Below are 26320 nucleotides of genomic sequence, written 5' to 3'. Positions count from 1 at the left end.
CGACTTCGCTTTCCAAGAGGACGTGGCCCGCCCCACTTCCATCGACTCGTGCACGCGTACCTGAACGAGAACTTACCGCAATGTTGGATTGGGCGAAATGCTGACAGTGACGTCGCATTGTTGCGGTGGCCGCCCCGTTCCCCATACCTAAACCCGTATGATGTCTTTCTCTGGTGATATGTGAGGGACACGGTCTACATTTCACCATTTCCTGCTGACTTGAATGACCTTCGAGATCTCATTACATGAGCGATAGCAACGATCGACCGTAACATGCTGGCGCGAGTGTGGGCTGAGATGGACTATCGCCTCGATGTCTACCGTGTATCCAAAGGCACACACATGGAAACTTGTACAGTGTGTCAAACAAAGTTGGAGAGATTTCTCCTCTTTCGGTATATCATTTATACAGATATGTAAAGTACTTATTTCACAATAAATTTGAGAAATCTGACACTGATTTATGACTAACCCTGTACATAGAAAATTAAACTAAATACGGAAATATTTGCGCCAATATGATTGTATTTTCTATTTGTCATTTGTATTATACCAATATATTCAAACACTTTAAATTATTTTGATTAGCAAGTACTTAAGGAGTAAAATGTGACCAAGTCACATTACCTGAAAAGATACTGGTGACCGTTCTCATCCTTACACCCATCGTCGTACGAAACTTTTTATTCTTCAGTCTTGAAAAGTATATTATACACTGATAAATTAGAAGCAAATGTTTAAAAGCCGATTTTTTACATCCTGTGGAAGATTCAAAAATATATAGGAAATGCATTATTTGACTTGGCCACTTCCTGCAGTACACCCACGATTTCTCGATGTGTTCCACTTTTGCTCTTCGTATCTATTCCTTATGACTGGGCAGTTGTTATACACTATTTGCCGTACTAGTTCTGTAATCCAATGTTTTGAAGAGGTTCCTAACTCAGCCAGCTCCTACTGTTCTATCCCAGGTAAGTCCTCGGGGCATTCTTCTTCATCCTCCTACGCATCATCTTCATTAGACAGAATCCCACAATCTGAAGGCTCCATAAATATATCACAAGCATCAGAAATGCAATTTTCTTCGATGATACCCAATATATCGTTCAGAAAAAGAGATGTGAAATGCATATCACGCTAAACAGGAATATGTAGTTTTCTGTTATCACAACTGCCTAGGAAGCTAATGGTGAGTAAATATTTCTCATGTAATGCGCGGTATTTACAAAGCATATACTTAAGTTTTGTGGCTGAAACATTGTCATTTTTGTCAAAGCAAAATATAGTTACAAATGATTCAAACCCATGCGAGAATACTGCGCCTTTCTTTACAAGGTATGTAAGTGCGTACAGGCGGTTCTAATAAATGCGGGAGGAAATCAGGTTGTGAATATTACACTCCAAAGAACCGCAAAACTTCTTATGGTCTATTTTTTACGAGTTACGGAAATTTCAATGCTCTATTGGAATTATTGATAACAGCTTCTTTTTACCTGGTGGATCCCATTTCGAGTAGCTGTAATCATGTTTATGTGCAAGAAGTGCTCAAGATATTTCACAAGGCTGATGACATATCGGCTACTAAGAAGCTTATTTTCGAGTGCTGTTGGGAATCGTTCATCGTTATGAGTGCTAGAATCTCCAGTTATTTTGGTCATGGAGGAAGGACAGGCACCATCGGACTCGAAACTAATATATGGAAAATTAAACGATGTGAGTTCTTAAGACAGAATTCCTCACTACAACATGAATATGAAATATCCCCTCCTTTCCAGCTGATAACACAGACAGGCTTATCTCGTAAACGACAGATAATAGGACGTATGCTCAGGTAGTAGCGGCGATTGGGAATTAGAAGTGGGGGGGGGGGGATACCCGGGTTTCTAGGATATAGCACCCACTTCCCAGCCCCACCCAAAGCAGTCCTATGAGTGCCTTACACAACAGTATATTTTTTACAGATAGTAAGTCTTATGTGTACCAATTTTGGTTGGCAGCTATGCCCAAACGTACATGCATAATCTCGCTGCTCTAGAATTCTGGAGCTGACGTTGGCATGGTTACAGCAGTTCATTTCTTTTATCCGATTCCTAGAGCAGGGGTAGTGTGGTGCCAATAACTCCGTAACGGTTGGTTTTAGAGCCGTAAAAGACGATTTTTGGGCCCGAAGGGCTTACCGAGTTTTGTTCTTTGCGTCAAGAGGATTAAATTGAGCTTTATCTCGTCCTAATACGACAAATTTGATATTTTACCTATATTAGCCTATTATTTTTATACCTTCCCCCCCCCCCCCGTGGCCCCCACCACGAATTGTTTTGAAAATAAAATACAGCCCATGTTACTCACTGGAAATGTAGCTTTCTATAGGTGGAGACATTTTTGAAATCGGTTCAGAAGTTTTTGAGTCTATCCGTTACAAACAAACATACACATTTTTCCTCTTTATAATATTAGTATAGTATAGACAAAATAAAAGAAAGAATTAGCTGATAAAATAACAGGGGTTGTACAAATTGCTTTTTCTAATAATTCCTAGTTTCAACCGCGTAAAATGGAATAACATGTAATGTTTTCTCCAGAAAGTGGGTGGGGGTGGACTGACCCCCCTCGCCCCTCCCCCCATCTAATCGCCGGTACTGTGCTCAGGGACGTTGCGTGTTGTACTGCCGGTGTAGGCTTACTGACCACGACCTCATTATCTCCAAATGTTTGGAAGTACTGTATCCTGTATTAGCTTTGAAACTGATGTTTTTCTTATTATTATTCCCGGTCTTTTCCAAACTACATGGGGTCCGTACTAATGTGAATTAAACTTAGTTTTATGTCTTTCCTGACACCAACCTTATGTGGAAGGATTCACTACTGTGTCTTTATGTGTTGGTTTGCAATGTGATGTGGTGAATGCAAATCAACTTGTGTATTAAGACGAACACAGTCAGCTCCGTCCTGGTAAAAAAACACTCATGTCCTCATCCCGAAGTGGTGCAGCTCTTTTCAGGCACACCCCCATTGGAGGTGAGCTGCATGTACCATTTCGATCACATACCAGCCCTCCTGCCGTTCTTAAATTTCCGGCAGTACCGGGAATCGAACCCGGGCCCCCGAGGACGGCAGCTAATCACACTAACCGTTACGCTACAGAGGCTGACTCCGCGCTGGTGGAATTAATCAAGTATTCTTAAAATCCATGGTCCGGGTGGGAATGGTACCCAAGTCTGTCTGAACCTTAAACATTAAATCAGGAACCGCAAATTAGCTTTGAAACTGATATTACATATAAATAGCAATACAACAACGACATACAAATACCCAGTTGTTCTTGCATTTTAACCTCACAAACTCGTGCCTGTCTTAGGACGGTGTTTATTGAGGAAATCGCTCCCTTCTTACGACTAGGCATATCCTACTCCAAGTCATATTCTTATCGTTCAACAAGCCAGTCCTAGCTTTCTTTTATCACCTAATTAAAATTTCAATCCGGGAGAACCAGGATGTATATATGTAGTTACATTCACACCTTAATGTTCAGTGTTACGCCATGGACGGGAACAGAAGTTTTTTACCACTCACCTTCCTTGCACTTAGTTTTGTGCTGATAATTGCATCGAATTACAAAGGGTAAGTTTTACAACACGCATGAAAGCTTCCACGTGAACCACTCACACCGTACCGAACATTAAAATTCATTACGGTGGTCAGCGAATAGTTTCTGAACTCCAGAGAAAAATCTATATAATTGCTTGAGCATGAGTAAAATGCAGGAGCGCTCTGGGCCAGTTTTAAAGAAGAGTGAACCACGTTATATCAGAGCAGTGACGTATGCACTACAGTCAAATCTCCACTAAATGAAAGGTGATTGTTCTGCTTCTTTGTTCATGCCGGACAGAGTGGCTCAGACCCTTTGAAGCCGAATTGGAGAATCCGAACTTGACACAGTCTGGCTTACAAATACGTAAGCTCTTGTCGGTAGTGGCACGTTAACGAACCCCTGCAGGGCAAAATTAAGGAACCTGGCTGTCTCCAAAAACCGTGAAGTAGTAAGTAGGGCGTACAGTAAAACCGATAACATTAAAAATTATGATGTATTTTCCTGTTCATGAACCTTGCAAGAGGAAGTGTTGACGATATGTCGTGCAGTAAACTAGAGCTTCCGCATGTACACCTCTACAATGTGCCATTTCCATTTTGCTATAGAATTTGAGCAGGTTCTATTCTAGGATCTACCACGAAATTTAGATAAATGGAACATAATGAAATTCAAATAACTGTTTGTGTCACTAGACCACAGACTGTTTTGATGCAGCTCTTCATGCTACCCTATCATATACTGCGTATTTCATTCTATACTTACTTACTACTGTCTACAGCTACTCTAATATATTTCCCATATTCATGTAATAGCCCCCGTCTACTGTACTAAGACCTTGCACTTCCTTACAAAAGCAATCGTACAAACTGTATATGTCTCGGTCTGGCCAACTCAATCCATTTATCGATCAAGACTCACGAAATCATTCTCCTCTCACTGCCCTGATTCATTACGTATTACTTTGTGATCTAATGCTACCTATCTCACAATCGACCTTCTCCTGAAATATCGCACTTCAAGGTCTTTAAATATCTTCTCAAAATACTACTCTACACAACTTAGACATCGATCCTTTCTTCTTTATGACAATTAATACAGTTACCATAATCTCACTGGTTGCCAGACAGTACCACAAAAAATAGTTACACAGGAATATTGAGTTTGGTCTCCCGACATAATTTGTGAAGTAACTGCAACAAATTCTCTATGACAGATATTTAAGGAATGAACAACACTTAACCTTCCGGAGATCACTCGTGTGCTTGGCATGTTTTAAAATTCAGGGCTCTCATTTTATGAGGAAGCCTCTTTTCACCGGCCGACTTCCCTGCAGCGTGGAAAGCCAGCTGTACAAAACATTCTAGCAGTTAGTTGACCGGAACGTGCATTGACTGTACCTTGTGTATTATTGTGTATCTTTCCTATGTATTAAGTAATCGATTCGGAAATGAAGTATGGTACATGTTGAACAGTGAACTTATTTCATGCAATGTTACGTGAGAAAAAGATAGCTGTAGAAGGTGCGTTCGAGGATGAGCTCGTAATTATTCTGGTTGTAGTATTCCTACAAAATCTTGCGTTTCAAATTTGATGAAAAAGTTGCGTGCAATAGGCTCAGTTTGTGATATCACCCGATTAATCTTCAGTAAAACCTTATGGTGCACCTCACCTGCCTCTAAAACAACGGCCAGGTTTCGTAAGCCACAGCAAAAACGGCTCAATTTCAAGGCAGTTGGGATCCAGGGAGGGAGGAGAGATAATTTAACATTTTGCTAAAGCACGCATAAGAGAACCCCAGGACTTAGAACATCATACGCAATTTCAGGACAAGGAAGGGAGGTGACTATTGGAGAAACACGAAATCTCGAAACGCTGGTGTGAACACTTAGACGAGATCTCGAATACAGAATTCACACATCCTCCAGTTACAGCAGAGTAGGTCGCTCAAACTAATTACAACTATCAGCACACAGGAGATTGAAGAAGCAGTTAATAAGATGAAGTCCCTGAAAGCTCCTGGACCCGGCAGATCTACGGAAGAACGACGAATAAACTATTTGCACAGTAGATTCGTAGATTCCTTAACGGCAATGCTTATCACACACACACACATACTGGACAACAAGTCTCACAATCCCAGTTTTCAATAACAAGGGTGATCCAGCTGTGTCCTCTAGTTATCGTGGCATTAGCCTCCAGCTACACATAATGAAAATTTTTGAAAGACCGAGCGATAGCTGCAGTCGCTTAAGTGCGGCCGTTATCCAGTACTCGGGAGATAGTAGGTTCGAACCCCACTGTCGGCAGCCCTGAAAATGGATTTCCGTGGTTTCCATTTTCACACCAGGCAAATGCTGGGGCTGTACCTTAATTAAAGCTACAGCCGATTCCCTCTCACTCCTAGCCCTTCTCTGTCTTCTCTGCCCCATCGTCGCCATAAGACCTATCTGTGTCGGTGCGACGTAAAGCAACTAGCAAATAAATAAAAATTCGAAAGGATTATCGATAAATGATTGAGTGACATTTCACATTTCAGCCGAAATCACTGAAGCTTCGTCAAAGGATATGCAACCACTGATGCTATATTATTGCAGCTCGAAAAACTGAGAAGCATTGTGAAAAGTGAGAGTTCAATCACATTGCCTTTATTTGTCTTCAGAAGAAATACAACGCCATCTAATTTGATATGCATTGTGAGATAATGGAGTTCTGGAACAACTCATTAATTGGATTAAAATGCTCAATGCTAACACCAGAAGGGTCGAAATGGTTGAATTCGGATCACTTAAGTGATGGCTAATAGAAATTGATCGGAGTTGCCCCAGCACATAGATAATTCCGATCACCTATTTAAAATCATACGAAAAACACACAAATAAATACATAACAAAATAAATCAAATAAATGAATTAAGTACTAATTTATCAGCCACTTAACACGATAACCATAATCACACTTGTTAGTGTGTCATAGCCACTGCAAACTGCACCAGTCTGTGCATGGAGTGCGCCTGTTGTCGTGGCCTTCATCACCTCAGAGGATGTACATGTCTTTCTCGTGGAATTTTGTGGGCTCTGTGTCATCGTACTTTTCATCCTCACAGAGATCGAAAAATGCGACGAACTACCACTTACCCCACCTTGCCTTATTGAAAATTACTCATCGCCACCGTTTAACGAAGTTAAATATCAACACGGTAATAAGTAAACTTACATTGTTACTTTCCCTGACATCATATTCAGTCAAATTATTATAATAATTCATAAAATTATGTAGCTTACCAGGCTGTTATCTACTCAGCTTCCTAATAAGAAAATATAACAAAACAAAGAACATCCACAACATTGCAAACAAGCTGCCCTCCTGTCAGAGCTGCTCTACGGGAGACTTCAAACGCTTCTTCTTGATGTCAGAACTAAACAGAACACTTTTCTCATACTCGTTTCCGAATAAAAGGTGTGATCGAATTTATCTCCTTGTTCGGAATTCACCCAATTTACCCCTAGTAAAATACGATGCACCGCTGGTAAATCAGACAACTTTCCGATCAAATATGTGTCCATCAAGGATCAGCCTTGTAATTTGTGACTTTGTATTTGTTTAATGGACGGATAACTCATAACCTAAAGGGCGGAATTCCATGGAACTTACTATTTTTGTTATACACTCATTTGCATAAAAAACAGAACACACCGAAAGACATTTTTTTTGTTGCTATTTTGCTTTACGTCGCACCGACAGAGATAGGTCTTATGGCGACGAATGGAAAGGCCTAGGAATTGGAAGGAAGCGGCCGTGGCCTTAATTCAGGTTCAGCCCTAGCATTTGACTGGTGTGAAAATGGGAAACCACGGAAAACCATCTTCAGGGCTGCCGACAGTGGCGCTCGAACCCACTATCTCCCGATTACTGGATACTGGCCGCACTTAAGCGACTGCAGCTATCGAGCTCGGTATATCGAAAGACTAGAGATAGCAAGTTCATATTCACAGGAAATGTTCATTCGTATGTTCTGCAGAAACGATTAGCATTTCAGTCACCTAGGTTCAGCATGTGTCTTGTTGCCTAGTAGGGACTGGATCCTCCATGGGCACTGATAACTTGTTCTATGCCTGATGGCAACGACGCATATAAGGCGCGAATGGCGTCCTCGGGCACAGCCATCCATGCTGCATTCAGCTGGTTCCACAGTTCATCTTTGGTAGTTGGCATTGGGTCATAGCGCTGCAGACTCGTTGGCTGAACGGTCAGCGTACTGGCCTTCGGTTCAGAGGGTCCCGATTTCGATTCCCGGCCGGGTCGTGGGTTTTAACCTTAATTGGTTAATTCCAATGCCACGGGGGCTGGGTGTATGTGTAGTCTTCATCATCATTTCATCCTCATCACGACACGCAGGTCACCTACGGGTGTCAAATAGAAAGACCTGCACCTGGCGAGCCGAACCCGTCCTGGGATATCCCGGCACTAAAAGCCATACGACATTTCAATAGCGCTGCAGCCGTCGTTTCACCATATCCCACACATTTCCGATTGGTGACAAGTCCGGTGATCGGGCGGGCCAGGGCAACAGTCTGACATCCTGTGGCAACAAGGTACGTGTTCGTGCAGCAACATGTGGTCGCACGTTGTTCTGCTGTAATATGGCGTCTGGGGTGTCGTGCAGAAAGGGTATGGCTACGGGTCGCAGAATGCCATTCACGTAGATAAAACTGATTATCGTGTCCTGGACACGCACCAACTGCGATTTGTTGTTGTACCCAATAGCACCCCACACCATGAGGGCTTGAATTGGCGCTGTATATCTTGTGCGAATGCAGTCAATGTGATGCCTCTCCCCCTGTCTGCGGCGAAACAAAATGCGGCCATCATTTTCAAACAAACAGAACATGGATTCGTCTGTAAACAATATCTGCTGCCATTCCTGTCCTCAGTGACGTATTTCCATACATCATTGTCGTCGAGTATGTTTATTCACATTAGTCAATGGTAGGTGGAGAAGTGGACGACGCGCCCGTAACCCAGACCATAATAAACGTCGACGGAGTGTCACTCCTGATAGTGAATGATGTGTTACACTGTTCCACTGTTGCTGCAGAGCCGAGGAGGACGCAGATCTGTCCTTCAGTGCCATTCGGATGAGGTGTCGATCTTCTCGGGGGTGAAATGGGTGGTGCGACCAGATCCATCTCGTGTTATACTGCCTTCTGTGAACCATTCTGCACACACCCGTCGCACTGCCAACTCACTTCGTCCCACACGAGCAGCAATTTCCCGGATGGATGCATCACGTTCTCTTATGCCAATTTTTTAAAATTTAATTTCGTGTGGCTATTTCTAGCCGAGTGCATCCCTTGTAAGGCAGACCCTCCGATGAGGGTGGACGGCATCTGCCGTGTGTAGGTAACTGCGTGTTATTGTGGTGGAGGATAGTGTTACGTGTGGTGTGTGAGTTGCAGGGATGTTGGAGACAGCACAAACAACCAGCCCCGAGCCATCGGAATTAACCAATGGAGGTTAAAATCCCCGACCCGGTCCGGAATCGAACCTGGGACCCTGTGAACCGAAGGCTAGTACGCTGACCATTCAGCCAACGAGTCGGACACTTATGCCAAAAATGTGCCCTCTTTCAAACTCACTCATTTGATGGTTCGGTTCTCGCGTACGCCTGCGAGGCATCCTGCACGTCTGCTTAAGTCACACTGATCCGTTACCTTCGGTTTATAGCGACAATGAGAGCCACAGGCACATTTTACCAGTCAGTGGTGGTGCGCCGAGATATCGATGTGGACCTTAAATGCTAATAATTTCCTCAGAACATACTAATGCACATGTCCTGTGATAATAAAATTCCTATCTCTAGTCTCTCAAGGCGTTCTTGTTTTCATGAACATTAGTGTAAAAGTGCGAACGGCCGTAACCATGTTGAAACGCAGGATCCCGTGGGATTTCCGAAATTAAGCAACATCGGGGGGTGGTCAAGATGTGGTAATTTCTTTTTTCTTTTTTTTTTTTTTTTTTTTTTTTTTTGCTACTTGCTTTACGTCGCACCGACACAGATAGGTCTTATGGCGACGACGGGAAAGGAGTGGGAAGGAAGCGGCCGTGGCCTTATTTAGTGTAGAGCCCCAGCATTTGTGTGGTGTGAAAATGGGAAAATATGGAAAACCATCCTCAGGGCTGCGGACAATAGAGTTCGAACCCACTCTCTACCGAATACTGATGGAACCTTCTCTATGCGAAAGATGTCATGCGTGCCATCACCGAAAACATACTCTGTCACACCAGATCCAAACATGGAATAACGCCATGAGCAGATTTAGTCTTAACATAAAAAGATAGAATACCTAAAAGAAAAGTCCAGAATGACGGCGATATCGTAGTCTGTGCTGGAATACCTACTGAAGACCGATATCTTCCATTACGTGGGGTATAACTCCCTTTGTAGTTCAGTGGTAGAGTGTTGGTGACCGGATCCCAAGGTAGCGGGTTCAAACCCGGCAGAGGTAGTCGGATATTTTAAGGGCGGAAAGAAGTCTTATGATGTCGGCATGTAAAAGATCTCTGGTGACACATTTGGTGTTTACCCGACAAAATTAATGAATTCGCAGCCACAGACGCCCAAGAGAGTTTCGGTTTACCCGGTCTGCCATCTAGCAGGCGTAGAGTAAAACAAAACGTCGAAATTGACGAGCAGACAGCCAGATAGCAACAAATTGATATGTCTGCACACAGTAGCTGAGACCATACGATTCATTTTCTTCTTCTTCTTCTTCTTCTTACTACTTGGGGTACACCTAAAGTCAAAACATACCATACAATTTTTATCCCAGCCGCTATCTATGGCGCTGAGTGGTGGCCAATTACAAGATGAATAATGCAGTAACTTAGCATTACGGAGATGCGTATGTTACGCTGGTCAGTGGGAATCTCTCGCCTTGACCACGTTACAAACGACACTATTCGGCGGGAGATTAGTATCGTCCCAATAAATAAGAAAATGCCTGAGAGATTTCTCAGCATCGCCACATCACGCACGTTGCACCTAACCTAACACAGTAGCCAATACCGCTTACCACATTACAGCCAAGGAAACTCCATCAATTGGAAAACCAAAACAAGGATGGCAGGATGCCATCAACGCCGACATAAGAGCTTCCCACCTACAACGCAATGATCTTTACGACCGTAGGAAATGGCGTTGCATGATCCCTCAACCGGACTCTACACCAGTAGGATAAAAGTTTGAAAGAAAAGGGGAAGAATATATAACGTATTTATTGCTAATATTTAGGATTAGCTGACTCGTGAAGGAAATGGCCTTTCAAGTTTTGAGCTATTCACAACAATCAATCAATCAATCAATCAATCAATCAATCAATCAATCAATCAATCAATCAATCAATCAATCAATCAATCAATCAATCAATCAATCAATCAATCAATCAATCAATCAATCAATCAATCACTGATCTGCATTTAAGGCAGCCACCAAGGTGGCAGATTCCCTCTCTGATGTTTACCTAGTCCTTTCCTAAATATATGCAAGGAGTTTTAAAATTTATTGAACATGTCCCTTGGTAAATTATTCCAATCCCTAACACGTCTTCCTCTAAAAGAACATTTGCCCGAATTTGTTATCTTGAATTCCAACTTTTCCTACTTTCAAAGACACCAATAAACATATTCGTGTATTGATGTCATTTCACGCCATCTCTCCACTGACAGCTCGGAATATATCGCTTAGTCGAGCAGCTCGTTTCGTAACTCCTAAATCTTCCGAGTACAAACTCCGCAACATTTTCGTAACGTTACAATTTCGTGCGATATCACTCTGAACAAATCAAGCTGATTTCCTTCGAATGTTTTCCAGTTCTCGAATCAAGTCTACCATAGTCTAGTTGGGGTCTTAGCAGAGACTTTTATGTCCCCTTCTTTACATCCTTACTACAACCCCTAAATACCCTCATATAATCATGTGAAGAGATCTGTACCCTTTAATTACAATCCCGTTTATGTGATTACTTCAATGAAGATCTTTCCTTTTATTAACACCAAGGTACTTACAGTGATCCCCATGGTAAACTATCAGTAGTTATCGTAAAATATCATTACTGCAGACATATATTTGTAAGCCATTGGAGGAAGGCCTTCCAACAAGGCTTATGGTATTCCCAATATTATTGTGTTCGTCAGAACTGCAAAGCTTCTCGTACTTTACTGCAGAATGGTTCAGAATTAAATAAAAATACACTTAAGAAAATGGAAATTGCAACACCATGAAAGCACTGGTCGTTTGTGTGGATTTTCAAGATATGGAACGATGCCATGTAGGTATGTAAACGACCAAAGTTTCAGACCCATTGGATTGTTGCTACAGGTCTCCCCACGTGATTGGTCGCGGAGGAATCAACTCCAGTATACGGACTCTGGTGTACCGTAGTTGACTTGCAGTCTGTGCAGTGAAGTGTTCCCCGACAAACATACCTCGACGACAGAGAAGAGCACGCTATCAACAACTGTCGCCGTTTGAGAGGGCTCGAAAAATTGGGCTGTGTAAAGGCTGGATTATCGCTAAGGACTGTCGCTGCACGTGTTGGCCGACAGGCATCTACGGTACAACGTGTATGGCAGCAGTGGTCAAATGTAGGTATCCACACTCGTAGACCTGGCACAGGCCCAGCGTGACAGAAAACTGTGAGAGAGGATCGCCGCATCATTCGGATGGCCCGGATGGAACCCCATGCAACAGCAGCGCAAATTCGAGCAGCTGTGGCATCCCACGTTACACAACAAACAGTTGGTAATCACCTGCGTGCAGCTGGCTTACGAGTCCGTGTCCCTGCAGAAGGTGTTCCATTGACCCCACAACAGCGACGTGTAAGGCTGGTCTGGTGTCGAGAAAGATCGACGTGGGTCGACGAATAGCATAGGGTCGTCTTTAGTGATGAATCGCGCTTCTGTCTTTCCCGCAGTGATCGCCGGAATCGTGTGCGCCGACGTACCGGGGAGAGGGGCCGCCCAGTCCTTATTGTCGAGAGGCACACAGGGCCAACACCAACAATTATGGTCTGGGGAGCTATTGGCTTTATTGTGAAATCACAATTAGTGCTTGTTGAGGGCAGTATGACTGCTCGACAGTACGTTGATAGGGTACTCAATCCAGTGGTTGTCCCTATGATGGCGAACAGTGCTAATGGGATGTTTCAGCAGGACAATGCCCGGGTTTACACTGCACCATCTCCAGAGAAGCTCTCCATGACATCACAATCTTAGAATGGCCCGCCAGATCCCCGGATCTCAGTCCTATTGAGCAGGTGTGGGACATGATGGGTCGACAACTGGCCAACCGCCCTCAGCCACCCACAACTCTGGAACAACTGACCCGTGCAGTGCAGCAAGCATGGGCCACAAATCCTCAGGAAGCGATCCAGGGCCTTATTGACTCTATGCCTCGACGATTTCATCAATGTATTGCAGGTCGTGGTGGGCACATCCTGTATTGATTGTTGTCCAAACTTGTGGTCAGAGGGACCTGAAAGTGTAATCATCGAAGCATAACCGAACACTCGTCCTGCATGTTCAATTGCAGCAATGTAGCACCACTCCTTCTGGGTGTTGCAATTTCCATTTTCTTCAGTGTATATACCAAAGATAGTAGCATGATTGTGGAACATGAGTGTGATGCAATATCTACCTAAATAATAGGCTGAGAAGTAATACAGGGCGCTTGCAGGGGAAAAGATACCCACTTAGAGTAGCAGCTAGAGAGGCTTGCTCGCAGCGAGTAACGGACTGGTTTTCCAAAGAAGTTTGGCTCCTAGACTCGACAATATTTAAAAGTAATTGTACATTACTCCTCGCGGGTATGAATACAAAAAAGTAAATACTGTGTTATGCGATTCATCAGAGTATTAAAGGTATCCCGAACAGATTTGCCAGGTACTATGCATTTCGTTTTCATCGAGTAATCGTTCAGGAAGATAGAAAGGAGTTATTGCTTCGGAGTGATATCAAGTTTAAACAACACAAGTTATTTCGCTTTCCGCTGTGTTTTCCTAGCTTTAGTTGCATCTGATTTAATAGCATAATTCAATTTTTATGAGTTTCATATCCAGTTTGAATGACCGTAATTTATTTTATATATTTTATACCGTATAATGAGTATCCATCTCTGGTTCATTAAGATATAAATCTTACTAGTGCTAAATTTTACTCGTACGCTGATGTATACTTGTCGACACAGAAAGTGGGCGTCCCCTGGAAGGTAGGGTTGCCCGCATCACGTACAGGAGGCAGGATAGGCCATGCAACAAGGCCTTGCAAAGTTATATTTCATTTATCTCTTCTTATTCGGCCAGGGGACACGCCTTGTTACGTCTCTCGGCCAGATACATAATATATATCTGTACAGTGGTCACATCAGTCGTCATATCGTAGTGCATGAACTTTATTTTGTCCGGCGGTCATGTCGTAAGTTGTGAAAAGTGCCTCCGAACGTGTAAGCTCTGTCCTCCAAGACGGTGGCTGTGCGTGCTAAATAGTAAGTTCTGGTGCTTGCCTCTTGTGTCAAGAGTTTGAATCTCCGGTAGGTTAAAATATTTGCATGTTTATTTTTATTCCTACGCTCATTTATATGGTGAGTCATATAACTTCCTTCGTTTTATCATGCCACTATTTATAGTGAATGGGCTTATTTGTGGCCCTGAAGAGGGCCGGTTGGTGATCCCATCGGTAAGAGAAAGACGCATCGCCATTTTGAACGATTTCTAAGCATGTGACCAAATAGTGCAGAAGGATACACATCGTTATCACCCGCCGTATTGATTGTATTGGGATCCTTGCTCGATTCTGTGCAACATTCCTGTCCCGCGAGAGCTCATCCAACCCCAACCCGCAACAGATAAACGGCCAGAGCACCGATGCTCGGCCGCGTATACTGGATTGTGTTGGGTGCCGAAAGGGCGAAACACAAGTAACAGCGACTCATTCGTCGAGAGAACTGTGCTCTCGTCGGAGAATATGACATTCGAACAATCACCCAGCACTTTTTCCACGCTAAACGTAATGTGATACACCTTATGCTCATCAGTGAGCTTTAGTTCCTTAGCCGCTCCCCATGATTATAAACTTGCCTCAATCAGGCGTTTCTAGGTCGGCATCAAAGTGCCGGAAAATCGCGCAGCTTCACGGCGTTCATCATTTAGGTTGAATGAGTCTTGCCGACCAAGCGATTGTCCTGTTCCCGCCACGCACTCGAGCCAACATGTCGGCTTACTTCTCCCGATTCTCGATAACGTCTTATCCAATGGGTCCCTGCCGTACTCTGTGGGATGCCGTTGTGGCGTCCAGCCTCTGTTACGGTTAGATTCCGTGTTCAGTGAGAGCAACTACCCGCTCATGAATGTTAAGTCCTTTGTGCGTCACAGTTGCCAGTAGAACGACGCACCTGTGTGTAATAAGTGTGGTGGGGTCATCTTTCGATCTGATTTTTTTGCCAGCGGAGTAAAAGAACATTCCAACAGGCTTCGAATCCTCCATCTTCCCACTGCGAACCTAAGTACGTACCGACTGAGCTACAGAGCTTCGCAAACAGACACTTATTAATCTGCCTGCTGGGGGTCTACGTTGATTCACGTCCGTAGGTTTAACCACTACACTGACCTACACGTGTCCCCCGGGTGGCGCTAAGAAAGCAACAGTGATGAGACCGAACTGTCGGAAACGACCTCTCGGTCAAAGAGCGAACAAGAAGATGTGTGGTCCTTTTCAGAACATTCAAGTTCGTAGAATTGGACCATCGCTGCGCATTATTCAATTGAACATCGAAGGGATTAGTCGAGCGAAATGTATCTTTCCAGGATTGCACTGAAATATGCAGTTAATGGCATCGTGCTTCAGAAAACACACACAACAGACGAACTACAGTTACAGAACTGGGGGAAAATTCCAGGCTTTAAATTGGTAGCGTCTAACTATCATCAAATTTATGGCCTTTCAACTTATGTCAGGAATTATTTAACAAATTACCAATTACTATCAGTAAACTCTAAAAATGACATTTTTACTACTACAGTTAACATTGAAAACTTGACAATAGTTAATGTGTACAAGCCACCAGATATTACTTGGCCTAATCCTCCTTTACCTTCTCTGCAGTATCCTGCTATATATCTCGGTGATTTCAAGAGTCATCATCATCTTTGGGGATATAAGAAGGATGACTATAATGGTGAAGTTCTTGTGGACTCGATGGAATCTGAAAATCTGAATCTGATTTTTGATGCTAAGGACCTGCCTACCTTTCAATCAGCTCGCTGGTCTCAAGACTACACCCCAGATCTTTGTTTCACAAATCCGCTTTATAATTCACACAATCAAGTTCGACGTACAGCGCTCAACGATTTCCCACATAGTCAACATGGGCCTGTTCTCTTGGAGGGTGGGATGTCTTTACCGGTTGTTCGTTCACACCCTAAACCGAGGTGGAACTTCAAGAAAGCCAACTGGACTGAATTTGCAAAGCAAACAGACTCCAGTGTACGATGGATCAAACCAACATACATAAAACAACTACAGCAGATTTATAGGGGTTATAAAAGGTGCATCCAGACGATGCAAACCTAGAGGATATCGTAAGGAGTATATCCCTGGCTGGAGTTCGGAGAGTGAGAAATTACTAAGAGAATATGAAGAACATCCTAATTCCAACAATGCAGCTGGTCTCCTCCAATTCTTGGATGAGAGTCGAAGAAGGATCTGGCATGAAACAGTGGAATCCCCAGGTTACACCCATTCAAGCAGGAAGGCCTGGTCTATAATTCGGAAATTGGATTCTTCACACCCTGCAACTAAGAGATCAAAAACAGCCATCAATCTGAATGATTTTGCTAATCATCTAATATCAGTTTCCAAAGCACAAAAGACAAGCGAACCAAAAAGGTTATCTAATTAAAGTTGAACATCAAGAAAAGGGAAGCGCTGCAGTCCCCTGAATTCTCTACTCCATTCAAAGAAGAGAGAAACTAAAGCCGCAATAAAAAGTATGGAACTTGGAAAAGCTGCAGGATTTGATGGAATTTATCCTGAATTTTTGGTTCATTGCGAACCAGCCACAATAAAATGATTAACCAACTTCTTCACTAATATTCTGCAAACTGGAAACATCCCACATCTGTTGAAGAAAACAAAGATAATAGTCGTACTGAAAACAAATAATGATCCATCTAAAGTGGAAAGCTACCGTCCAATAGCACTTCTAAGTGTCACGTATAAACTCCTTGAGCGACTGATCTACAATGGAATTTATGAAACAATCAACAGCTATATTCCTATAGAGCAAGCAGGATTTACAGCCGGAAGAAGTTGTAATGATCAAGTACTGTCTCTCGCCACGTATATCGAAAATGGGTATGGGAGGAAATCAGTAAGCGTGGCTGCCTTTCTAGATCTATCAGCTGCCTATGATACTGTCTGTTGAGAAGGACTCCTAAAATTTTTGAGTGAAATCCCATGTCGTAAACTTACGGCCTTATTTAGGAATATGCTTAGTAATAGGTACTTCCAGATCTACGCTGATTATGACAGAAGTAGTGTGTTTAAATTAAACGATGGTTTACCTAAAGGATCAGTCCTCGTCCCCCTTCTTTTCAGTCTGTACATATACGATTTCCCGGACACATCATCAACAAAATTCATTTATGCTGATGACATTTGTTTGGTGACTCAGTGCTCCAACTTTTATTACGCTAAAACTACTTTAGCCACTGAACTGGAAGCCTTGGATGTATACTTCAAGAAATGATGCCTTCACCTAAATCCTCCAAAAACGTTATATCTACATTCCACTTACGCAACAGAAGTCGAATTACAAACCAAAAATAAGATTCAGAGGTCAAATGTTGCTGTTCTGCAGTACGCCAAAATACTTGGAAATAACAATTGATCGAACTTTGATTTTCAAGTAACATCTCTCAAACGTAGCTGCTAAAGTAAAAACTAGAAATAATGTTCTTCAGAAACTTGCTGGTACATCATGGGGAGCCAATACTCATGTTCCTAGATCAACAGCATTAGCCTTATCATATTCTGTTTCTGAATACTGCAACCCCTCTTGGATCAATAGTGTTCACACAAAGAAGATCGATGTGCAACTCAATTAGGCAATGCGCATAATCACGGGTTGCATTCAGATCACGAACACACTATGGCTTACTGTTCACAGCAATATTCCACCTCCAGCCCTGAGACGATCAGAAGCTCTCCTAAAGGTTTGGAAAAACATTCAACAGAACCCCCAACTACCCATCCATCAAGATATTACACACACCGAACACAACGACTGAAACCAAGGAAACCACCCTGTCGTACAGCAACTGTTTTCATGATAACGGTTCATGGAAAGCCCAGTAGGATCAGTCTTCAGTAGTAAACACACATATAGTTGAGAATCCTTCTAAACGCGTACAAGTATTTGATCTTCCAAGACGACAGTGGAGAATCATCAATCGGATAAGAACTGGACAAGGCAGATGTGGTTACCTGTTGTGCAAATGGGGTTGGACTAGCTCTGCAGTTTGTGATTGTGGTGTCTCTTCTCAGTCAATCCACCACATTGTTGCTGACTACCCAATTCTAGCTTTCAAAGGAACGCTAATGGACATTCACCGCACATCGGATGAAACAGTTGATTGGGTCAAAATACTAGATCTAGAGTTGTAGTATTGTACGGACTTGTAACTACGCTCATTTATCCTGGAACTATATACATATCAAACACTACTGATCTGCATTAAGGGCAGTCGCCCAGGTTGCAGATTCCCTATCTGTTGTTCTCCTAGCCTTTTCTTAAATGATTGCAAAGAAATTGGAAATTTATTGAACATCTCCCTTAGTAAACTATTACAATCCCTAACTTCCCTTCCTAGAAACGAATATTTGCCAGCATTTGTCCTCTTGAATTCCAACTTTATCTTCATATTGTGATATTTCCTACTTTTAAAGACACCATCCAAACTTATTCGTCTACTGATGTTCTCCCACGCCATCTCTCCACTGACAGCTCGGAACATACCACTTAGTCGAGCAGCTAGTCTCCTTTCTCCCAAGCCTTCCCAGCCCAAACTTTGCAACATTTTTGTAACGCTACCCTTTTGTCGGAAATCGCCCAGAACAAAGAGAGCTGCTTTTCTGTGGATTTTTTCCTGTTCCTGAATCACGAAATCCCGGTAAGGGTCCCATACACTGGAACCATACTCTACTTGGGATCTCACCAGAGACAAATATGCTCTCTCCTTTACATCCTTACTACAACCCCTAAATACTCTCGTAACTATGTGCAGAGGTCTGTACCCGTTATTTACAATTCCATTTATGTGATTACCCCAACGAAGATCTTTCCTTATATTAATACCCTGGTATTTACAATGATCCCCAAAGGGAACTTTCATCCTATCAACACAGTCATTAAAACTGAGGAGACTTTTCCTATTTGTGAAACTCACAACCTGACTTTTATCCCCGTTTATCATCATACCATTTCCTACGGTCCATATCACAACATTATCGAAGTCATTTTGCAGTTGTTCACAATTTTGTAATTTATTACTCTGTATAGAATAACATCATCTGCGAAAAGCCTTATCTCTGATTCAACTTCTTTACACATATCTTTGATATATACCGTATAAGAATACATAAAGGTCCAATGATACTGCCTTGAGGAATTCCCCTCTTAATTATTACAGGGACAGATAAAGCTTCACCTACTCTAATCTGAGTTCTGTTTTCTAGAAACAGAGCCACCCATTCAGTCACTCTTTTGTCAAGTCCAATTGCACTCATTTTTGCCTGTATTCTCCCATGATCTACCCTATCAAATGCCTTAGACAGGTCAATCGCGATACAGTCCAATTGACCTCCTGAAGCCAGGATATCTGCTATATCCTGCTGGAATCCTACAAGTTGGGCTTCAGTGGAATAACCTCTCCTAAACCCAAACTGCCTTCTATCAAACCGGTCAAAAATTTTGCAAACATGTCTAATATAATCAGAAAGAATGCTTTCCCAAAGCTTACATACAATGCATGTCAAACTGACTGGGCTGTAATTTTCCGCTTTATGTCTATCTCCCTTTCCTTTATATACAGGGGCTACTATAGCAACTCTCCATTCATTTGGTAACGTTCCTTCATGCAAACAATAATCAAATTTCTGATATGGTACTATATCCCAACCCATTGTCTTTAGTATATCCCCCGAAACTTTATCAATTCCAGCTGCTTTTCTAGTTTTCAACTTTTGTATCTTACTGTAAATATCATTGCTGTCATAGGTAAACTTTAATACTTCTTTAGTATTAGTCACCTCATCTATCTGGACATTGTCCTTGTAACCAACAATCTTTACATACTGCTGGCTGAATACTTCTGCCTTTTGAAGATCCTCGCATACACACTCCCCTTGTTCATTAATGATTCCTGGAATGTCCTTCTTGGAACCTGTTTCTGCCTTAAAGTATACATACTCTTTCATTTTTCACTAAAACTAGTATGGCCACCAATTATGCTTGCCATCATGTTATCCTTAGCTGACTTCTTTCCTATATTCAATTTCCTAGTAAGTTCCTTCAATTTCTCCTTACTTCCACAGCCATTTCTATACTCTATTTCTTTCAAACCAACATATGTGTACATACATTCATAATTCGATAAATAAATAAATAAATAAATAAGTAAATCTGCCTGTTACCTTCCACCTCGTTAGTATTTAAGGATGTATACAGGAAAAGGTACTATCTAATTACTTCACACATACGCTGATACTCCAGGTATGACGGCAACTTCTATGTAATATTGCACTGCCCCTGAGTATCGAATTAGGAACCACAGCATCATGGCTGCATGTGACAAAGCTCGTCACTGTAAGTTGGACTTAGAATTATCAGTGAGCTCACTTACTGTGTCGGCAAGTGTATCTTAAAGAAAGAAGGGTTGTTGTTGATCTTTTAATGTGACATAGCATCAGTAAAAGAGTAGATGGGTTGAGTTTTCCAGCACAAGTCTTGAATATAATTACACATAAGAGGCTCACTATGTAAGTTAAGAGATCGTATTTTGTTCTTTTGTGTTCTTTTCCTACAGAGATAAAGTGTTCCTGCTGCAGCCGACCTTGTACAACCACAAGTTGCTATTAGATTTGTTCGTTGACGAAGGGTTCAAGTTTAACGCACCATATCCAGTACCCAACAAGCCCCTTCTGGTGCTGGTCCCGAAGAAGAAACTAAGAACCTTTCACAGATTCATGAGGAAGAATGATATTCCCATGGAGACAGTGGTCAATGATCTTCAGTCGTAAGTTCTGGAATGTTATTGATATCTTAGTTCTGTAAGATACAACCGCTGATGTCCTCAACTGACAACACTAGAGAGATTTTAGAAAAGTAATGTCACTTTCTAATAGTTCATATTCCACGTGAATCTGTATGTCACGTTGCTTATAATTTAAGATTAATAGTCACACAATACATCATTGTTACTTGCTATGTCGGTCGCTCACTCCCTTCTTCAGTATCTGGTAAACTGGGTCTTCATTCATAACAAGGAAGAAAAGGAAATATTTCCCTGGATTGCCTGTTTAAGAGATTTATAGACTGAACACATTCGCCACGATTTAGTGTTATTCAACGAACGACACCCTAGTTATATCAGTATTTTGTAAAGGACTTGGGACATCTCGATCAGTATCCCGAAATATTTAGTACGAGTTAAATGTGATAAGCTTTGTGGTGATGATGAATTTTACATTAGGTATAGGAATGGAAACGAAGTGATCGCCAATTAGATGTAAGGCACCCATTATCACACGAAAACTGTCGTATAAGTGATCGATACTAATGAAAACAAATTTAGATCCATGCATATTCACCTGCTATTGTAGATGAGCAAGGGTTGTCTCCGATGTCAATACGACGTCTGGCGACATCCAGTACATTCCCTCAGGTGTTTGTGGGGGTAGTGCTGGTGTTCGTGCTGACCTCGGAAGTTGACGAAGACCTTGGAGAGCGTGTTGGGTTGAACGAGTGAAGCCATTGTCTTGTTAGATTAGCGTCACTCCCTCTCATTGCACAAATGGATAGGTGTTAGATGATCATCTATGTGTTCTATCAATAGTTATATGTTGCCTACACAAATACCAGAGGAAAATGAAATGGCGTATGGCTTTTCGTGCCGGGAGTGTCCGAGGTGCAGGTCTTTTGATCTGACTCCCGTAGGCGACCTGCGCGTCGTGATGAGGATGAAATGATGATGAAGACGACACATACACCAGTCCCCGTGCCAGCGAAATTAACCAATGATGTTAAAATTCCCGACCCTGTCGGGAATCGAACACGGGACCCCTGTGACCAAAGGTCAGCACACTAACCATTTAGCCATGGAGCCGGACACCAGAGGAGAATAAACGCCATGTTTTCAGGCACTGGTGCTGTGTGTCGCTGCGGTAAATACAGCCACACAGGCAAATCCTCTTTAGCACCGAGACATAAAATGCTGCCAACATAAGGCCCAAGATTTCACCATTCATCCCTTCTGGGGCCATATTCACTGTAAGCTGGCTGCACGGTGGTGAGGTATGAGTAGAAGCTTTTTAATCAGGGGAAAAGGACGTAGTTTCGAGCAAACATATAGAATTGACTTAGCTGGCAACGTTGACAATTTTCAGTCGTTGTATAGGCTTCCACGGTTCCACGTATTATGAATCAATTGGCGAACATTTCAGGTGTCCATAACTAGCTACACGATTATGTGGACTTTTCATCAACCTTATCGCCGATGATGTTCTTATCAAGCGTGTTGTGCAAATCTATACTAAGGCTATCGGTCACGACGAAACTGTCTTCACAACCTCGTTCGAATTTCATTTATTACCCGAACAGCACACACGTATGCGATTCTAAACCTACATGTCAAAAGAATTCACTACACATTTACAGACTGTAACAGTAGCTTCCTAGGCTTGGAGGTTGTGGTCCAGTGGGGTTCGAGGCTCTCATCGAAGACTGTGTTCACCGTTTTCAAGAGTCTTTTCTATGATATACACTGCCTGCTCAAAAAAAGTTAAGCACCGAGAAGGAGTGAATGAAACACCATATGCTTGAAACTGCAACGCCGAAGGACATATACAACACAGAATACATTGAAATGTCAATATCAACATAAATCACAGAATGACTTACCTTGGGGCAGTGGCATTAAATATTAGACGTGGTGGGCCCAGAAAATTAAGGAATAAAAGGACTTGACCTTAAATTAATACTTGAGGAGGTGCCAGGTCACAGCAACTAAAGCTACCAAATAAGAGTCGAAATTAAAGTTAAATTAAATATTTACTTAAGGAATGAAGAATTCATTAGTACATACAATTGAATTATCCTTCAAAATAATAAATTCAAGGAGAAATTAAAGTTGCTTTAAAAATGACTCAATAAGTGAATAAAAAATTAAAGTTCAAAAATATTTACAGTTGAAAGGTTCCCACCATTAAAAATTAATAAAATCAAGGAACCAAATGAAATTTGAGGAACCGATGTTAATAATTAAGTTACTAAATAAAATTAAGTTGAATAATTTGCTTAACAAGAATACAGAAAAGGTTAACACGCGTGATACCCCCTAAAGAAAATTAAATTTTAATTTTAAGATATATCTTTGGAACTTGGAATATTGGCCAGTGAAAATCAATCTGGTTAAACTCAAATTTGTGTGCAACCATTCTTAAGTGAATCTTAAGCAGTTACGAAATCTCTGACGCACACACACAAACACAAAACATGTCAGGATAGTAGTTAAATTTAACCAATAAATAATAAAATTAAATGATAATTAGCAATTAGTTGAAAACATTCACCAAACCAATTATAAATTTACAAAGGGAAGAGAAAATAATTGTTATGTTCCACAATGAAAACAGAACAACGACACACAAACTTAGCATGCAGCTACCCAAGCCAAGCTATCTTTCATACTAATAACAGGCAAAGCTTTCCAAAATTTTAGCGTCCACAAGATAAGGGATAACTAGACCAGAGACGCAAAAAGATAAAGAAAAAACAAACACTGGTGAGAATAACATGTGTAAGCGTTGATCACCACATAATTTAAGAACCGGGCAAAGAAATCTCCATTTTCTACAACGGAGGAGTTACCAAAAATTAATAATAATACTAATAATAATACATAAATGGTAAGAATGAAATTAATACAATTTGACATTTCATACAAGAAATCATTTAACAGAAGACCAAGACGGTCGTTATTAAGTTAAATGTGAGGTGGCCTTGGAACCACGACAATTGGCTTATGAGATAAGACCGAAGCACGACGATACCGACAAGAAAAGGATTACATTACAAGTCACGTAAGGTAGAATATCATAATACATTTACGGTACAATAAGACACATTAAAAGATCAGGGAAAATAGATAGAAACAAAAAATGCAAAAATAGTAATAAACCCAAAAACCAAAAAGATATGCATACCGAGTATGGCGCAGCAAACTAAACACATACAATAATATCAATAATACCAAAAGTTAGAATGACATAACTACGCATATGCTCGCATCGCACTTTTCCAATTTACCTCGTAATTAAATTGACGTTTCACTAACATGAGAAAACCTTAACAATACAGATTTAACTTTTCGGAGTCTCTTACAAAATGTTGACAATACCGGATAGAGAGTTTTGATTCTATTTTGACAATATTTGCGAAAACGCAACATAGGCCTCAAATTCTATTAGGTTGCCAAGGTTGGCACGTAAACAGTCTAGTCAACATTGCTGAAAACTCCATGAAGACGGTTGTAAACAATGTCTCCTCCAAATAATCCACTGAAGTAGATGATTTTCCAAGACAATTTTGAAATGAATATTTACTTACATGCCGATGGTTTCGTATCCAATTTAGCGTATTCCAATATCACCAAACTTACATCAAAATTACAATTTCAGTGGCAGGACGCCTGCCTGTACCGCAGGCAGTGGTAAACACGCTCACATTCACTAAAATATAAAATTACAGTGATTAGAAAAACATAACAAGTAGAAAATGTATTAAGGCATAGCCTTAGTTGATATCCAGCTTATCCAGGAGTGTTTAACTCCATCTTGCAAGCTTTCCAACATGTCTTCAAACGAATATGTCTTCTTCCGTCCATCTTGGAACTCGGCTACAATGCAACTCAACTCGCCGAGAAGGCACAAGCACAGCGCACAGTTCAAAAGTGAGTCTTACGCACGCGCCCACTTAAGGATTCGCTTACTGAGCGAATGGGGAAGATAGAAGCTATTGTCGTAACAAACGCAGATAACAGTTTTAGGTACACGGCAATTCAAAAAAAGGTCGATAAGGGTAGATAAAATCTCCATACACAAATGAATATGACCAAATAATTAGGGTTGCTTAAATTCATGTCACAGATTCTCCCCTGCAGAAGCCAGAACATGGGGAGGCGAAAACTTTGAAACGGTGAAGGCTAGATTATAAGGTACAATTTCAATGTCCAAACCAAATCTTCATATGTTGATTATAGATGTTGACAGTCCAAAATTTCAAATATAATAAACATGGAATTGTTTTGTTGGTGAGAAGGAAGGAAGATCACCATATAAACACGTTAAGTGTGACCAGAAGGAGATGCAACGTGGCCAGCGTTCAATCACACACCACAAAAGTTGACAGTATATATCGCCGTAGTTTTATCATACCAGTACAGAGTGCAGTAAACAACCATAGTTATCACACACATTCTTGCGCTTCGGATATAGTTGCATGGATGGAAAATCGTGCGAAAATATCTGCAACAGAAACATCTGGGAGCACAGAATATTGTTCAACAAGACCGATAATAATTTTGCAGGCCGGAACACACAAACACATAGGGGCATGACACATGACTAGTCACTCGAACTGTCAAATCGAAACAGCACCGGAAAGTGTTCAAAGGACCATGATAACGAGCCTGCTAATTTTGCAGAAAATTTATTTTAGCCTTACTACTGGGGTAAGACTTGACGAAAACAGTGTCACCCACAGACAGATTAGTAGATCTGCGACCTCTATCATACTTCTTTTGCACGTTAGCGTAGGAAACATCTAGTTTAGATCTCGCTCTGTCCCACACTTTGCGAATCTCTTCCGGATATGGATTGTCGGGAAGAAGAGAATCAATGTCAAACACATTAGGGATGTGGGAGAAAGGGGGGTAAATCCAAGCATTAAAGACATTTTTGTTTGGCCATGTGATCCGTGAACAGAAGAATTAAAGGCATAAGTAAGCCAATGAATGCAAAAATCCCATTTAGATTGTTGGTTATGATGGTATGCAATGAGAGCAGCACATATGTTGTGGTTAACTCTTTCAGCAAAACTTAGGTTCGGATAGTAAGGTGTGGTGGTAACATGAGGTATAGATAGATCGGAGCAGAATTTCCTAAATTGGTTGCAGGCGAAAGATCTAGCGTTGTCGGAAAAAATAAACTTAGGAGGACCAAATATAGAAGAGATCGAATTGAGATAGTATATAGTGGTCCGAGCATCCATTTTTCTCGTAGGGAAAATCCATGTAAAGCGGGTAAAACCGTCAACACACACTAGTGCAAATCGATTTCCTTTAGAGCTTAAGGTAGAGTGCTCAACATACATGCGAACTTTTCAAGGGAAAAAATAACAGC

The 26320-nt window shown here is 41.6% G+C and overlaps 1 protein-coding gene across 1 annotated transcript in view; it reads left to right on the top strand.

The window, feature by feature from the left end:
- The first annotated feature begins 14054 nt into the window (after positions 1–14054).
- Positions 14055–26320, top strand: part of LOC136863423 (uncharacterized) — a 56283-nt gene continuing 44017 nt past the window's right edge. Inside the window, exons 1-2 of the mRNA XM_068225957.1 lie at positions 14055–14059; positions 20728–20937. Of these exons, the coding sequence (XP_068082058.1) occupies positions 14055–14059; positions 20728–20937 (215 nt within the window). The remainder of the gene's footprint in view (positions 14060–20727; positions 20938–26320) is intronic.

This window comes from Anabrus simplex, chromosome 1 (assembly GCF_040414725.1).
Source record: "Anabrus simplex isolate iqAnaSimp1 chromosome 1, ASM4041472v1, whole genome shotgun sequence".
Taxonomy (NCBI): Eukaryota; Metazoa; Arthropoda; class Insecta; order Orthoptera; family Tettigoniidae; genus Anabrus; species Anabrus simplex.
This window is presented reverse-complemented; position numbering and strand designations above follow the sequence as displayed.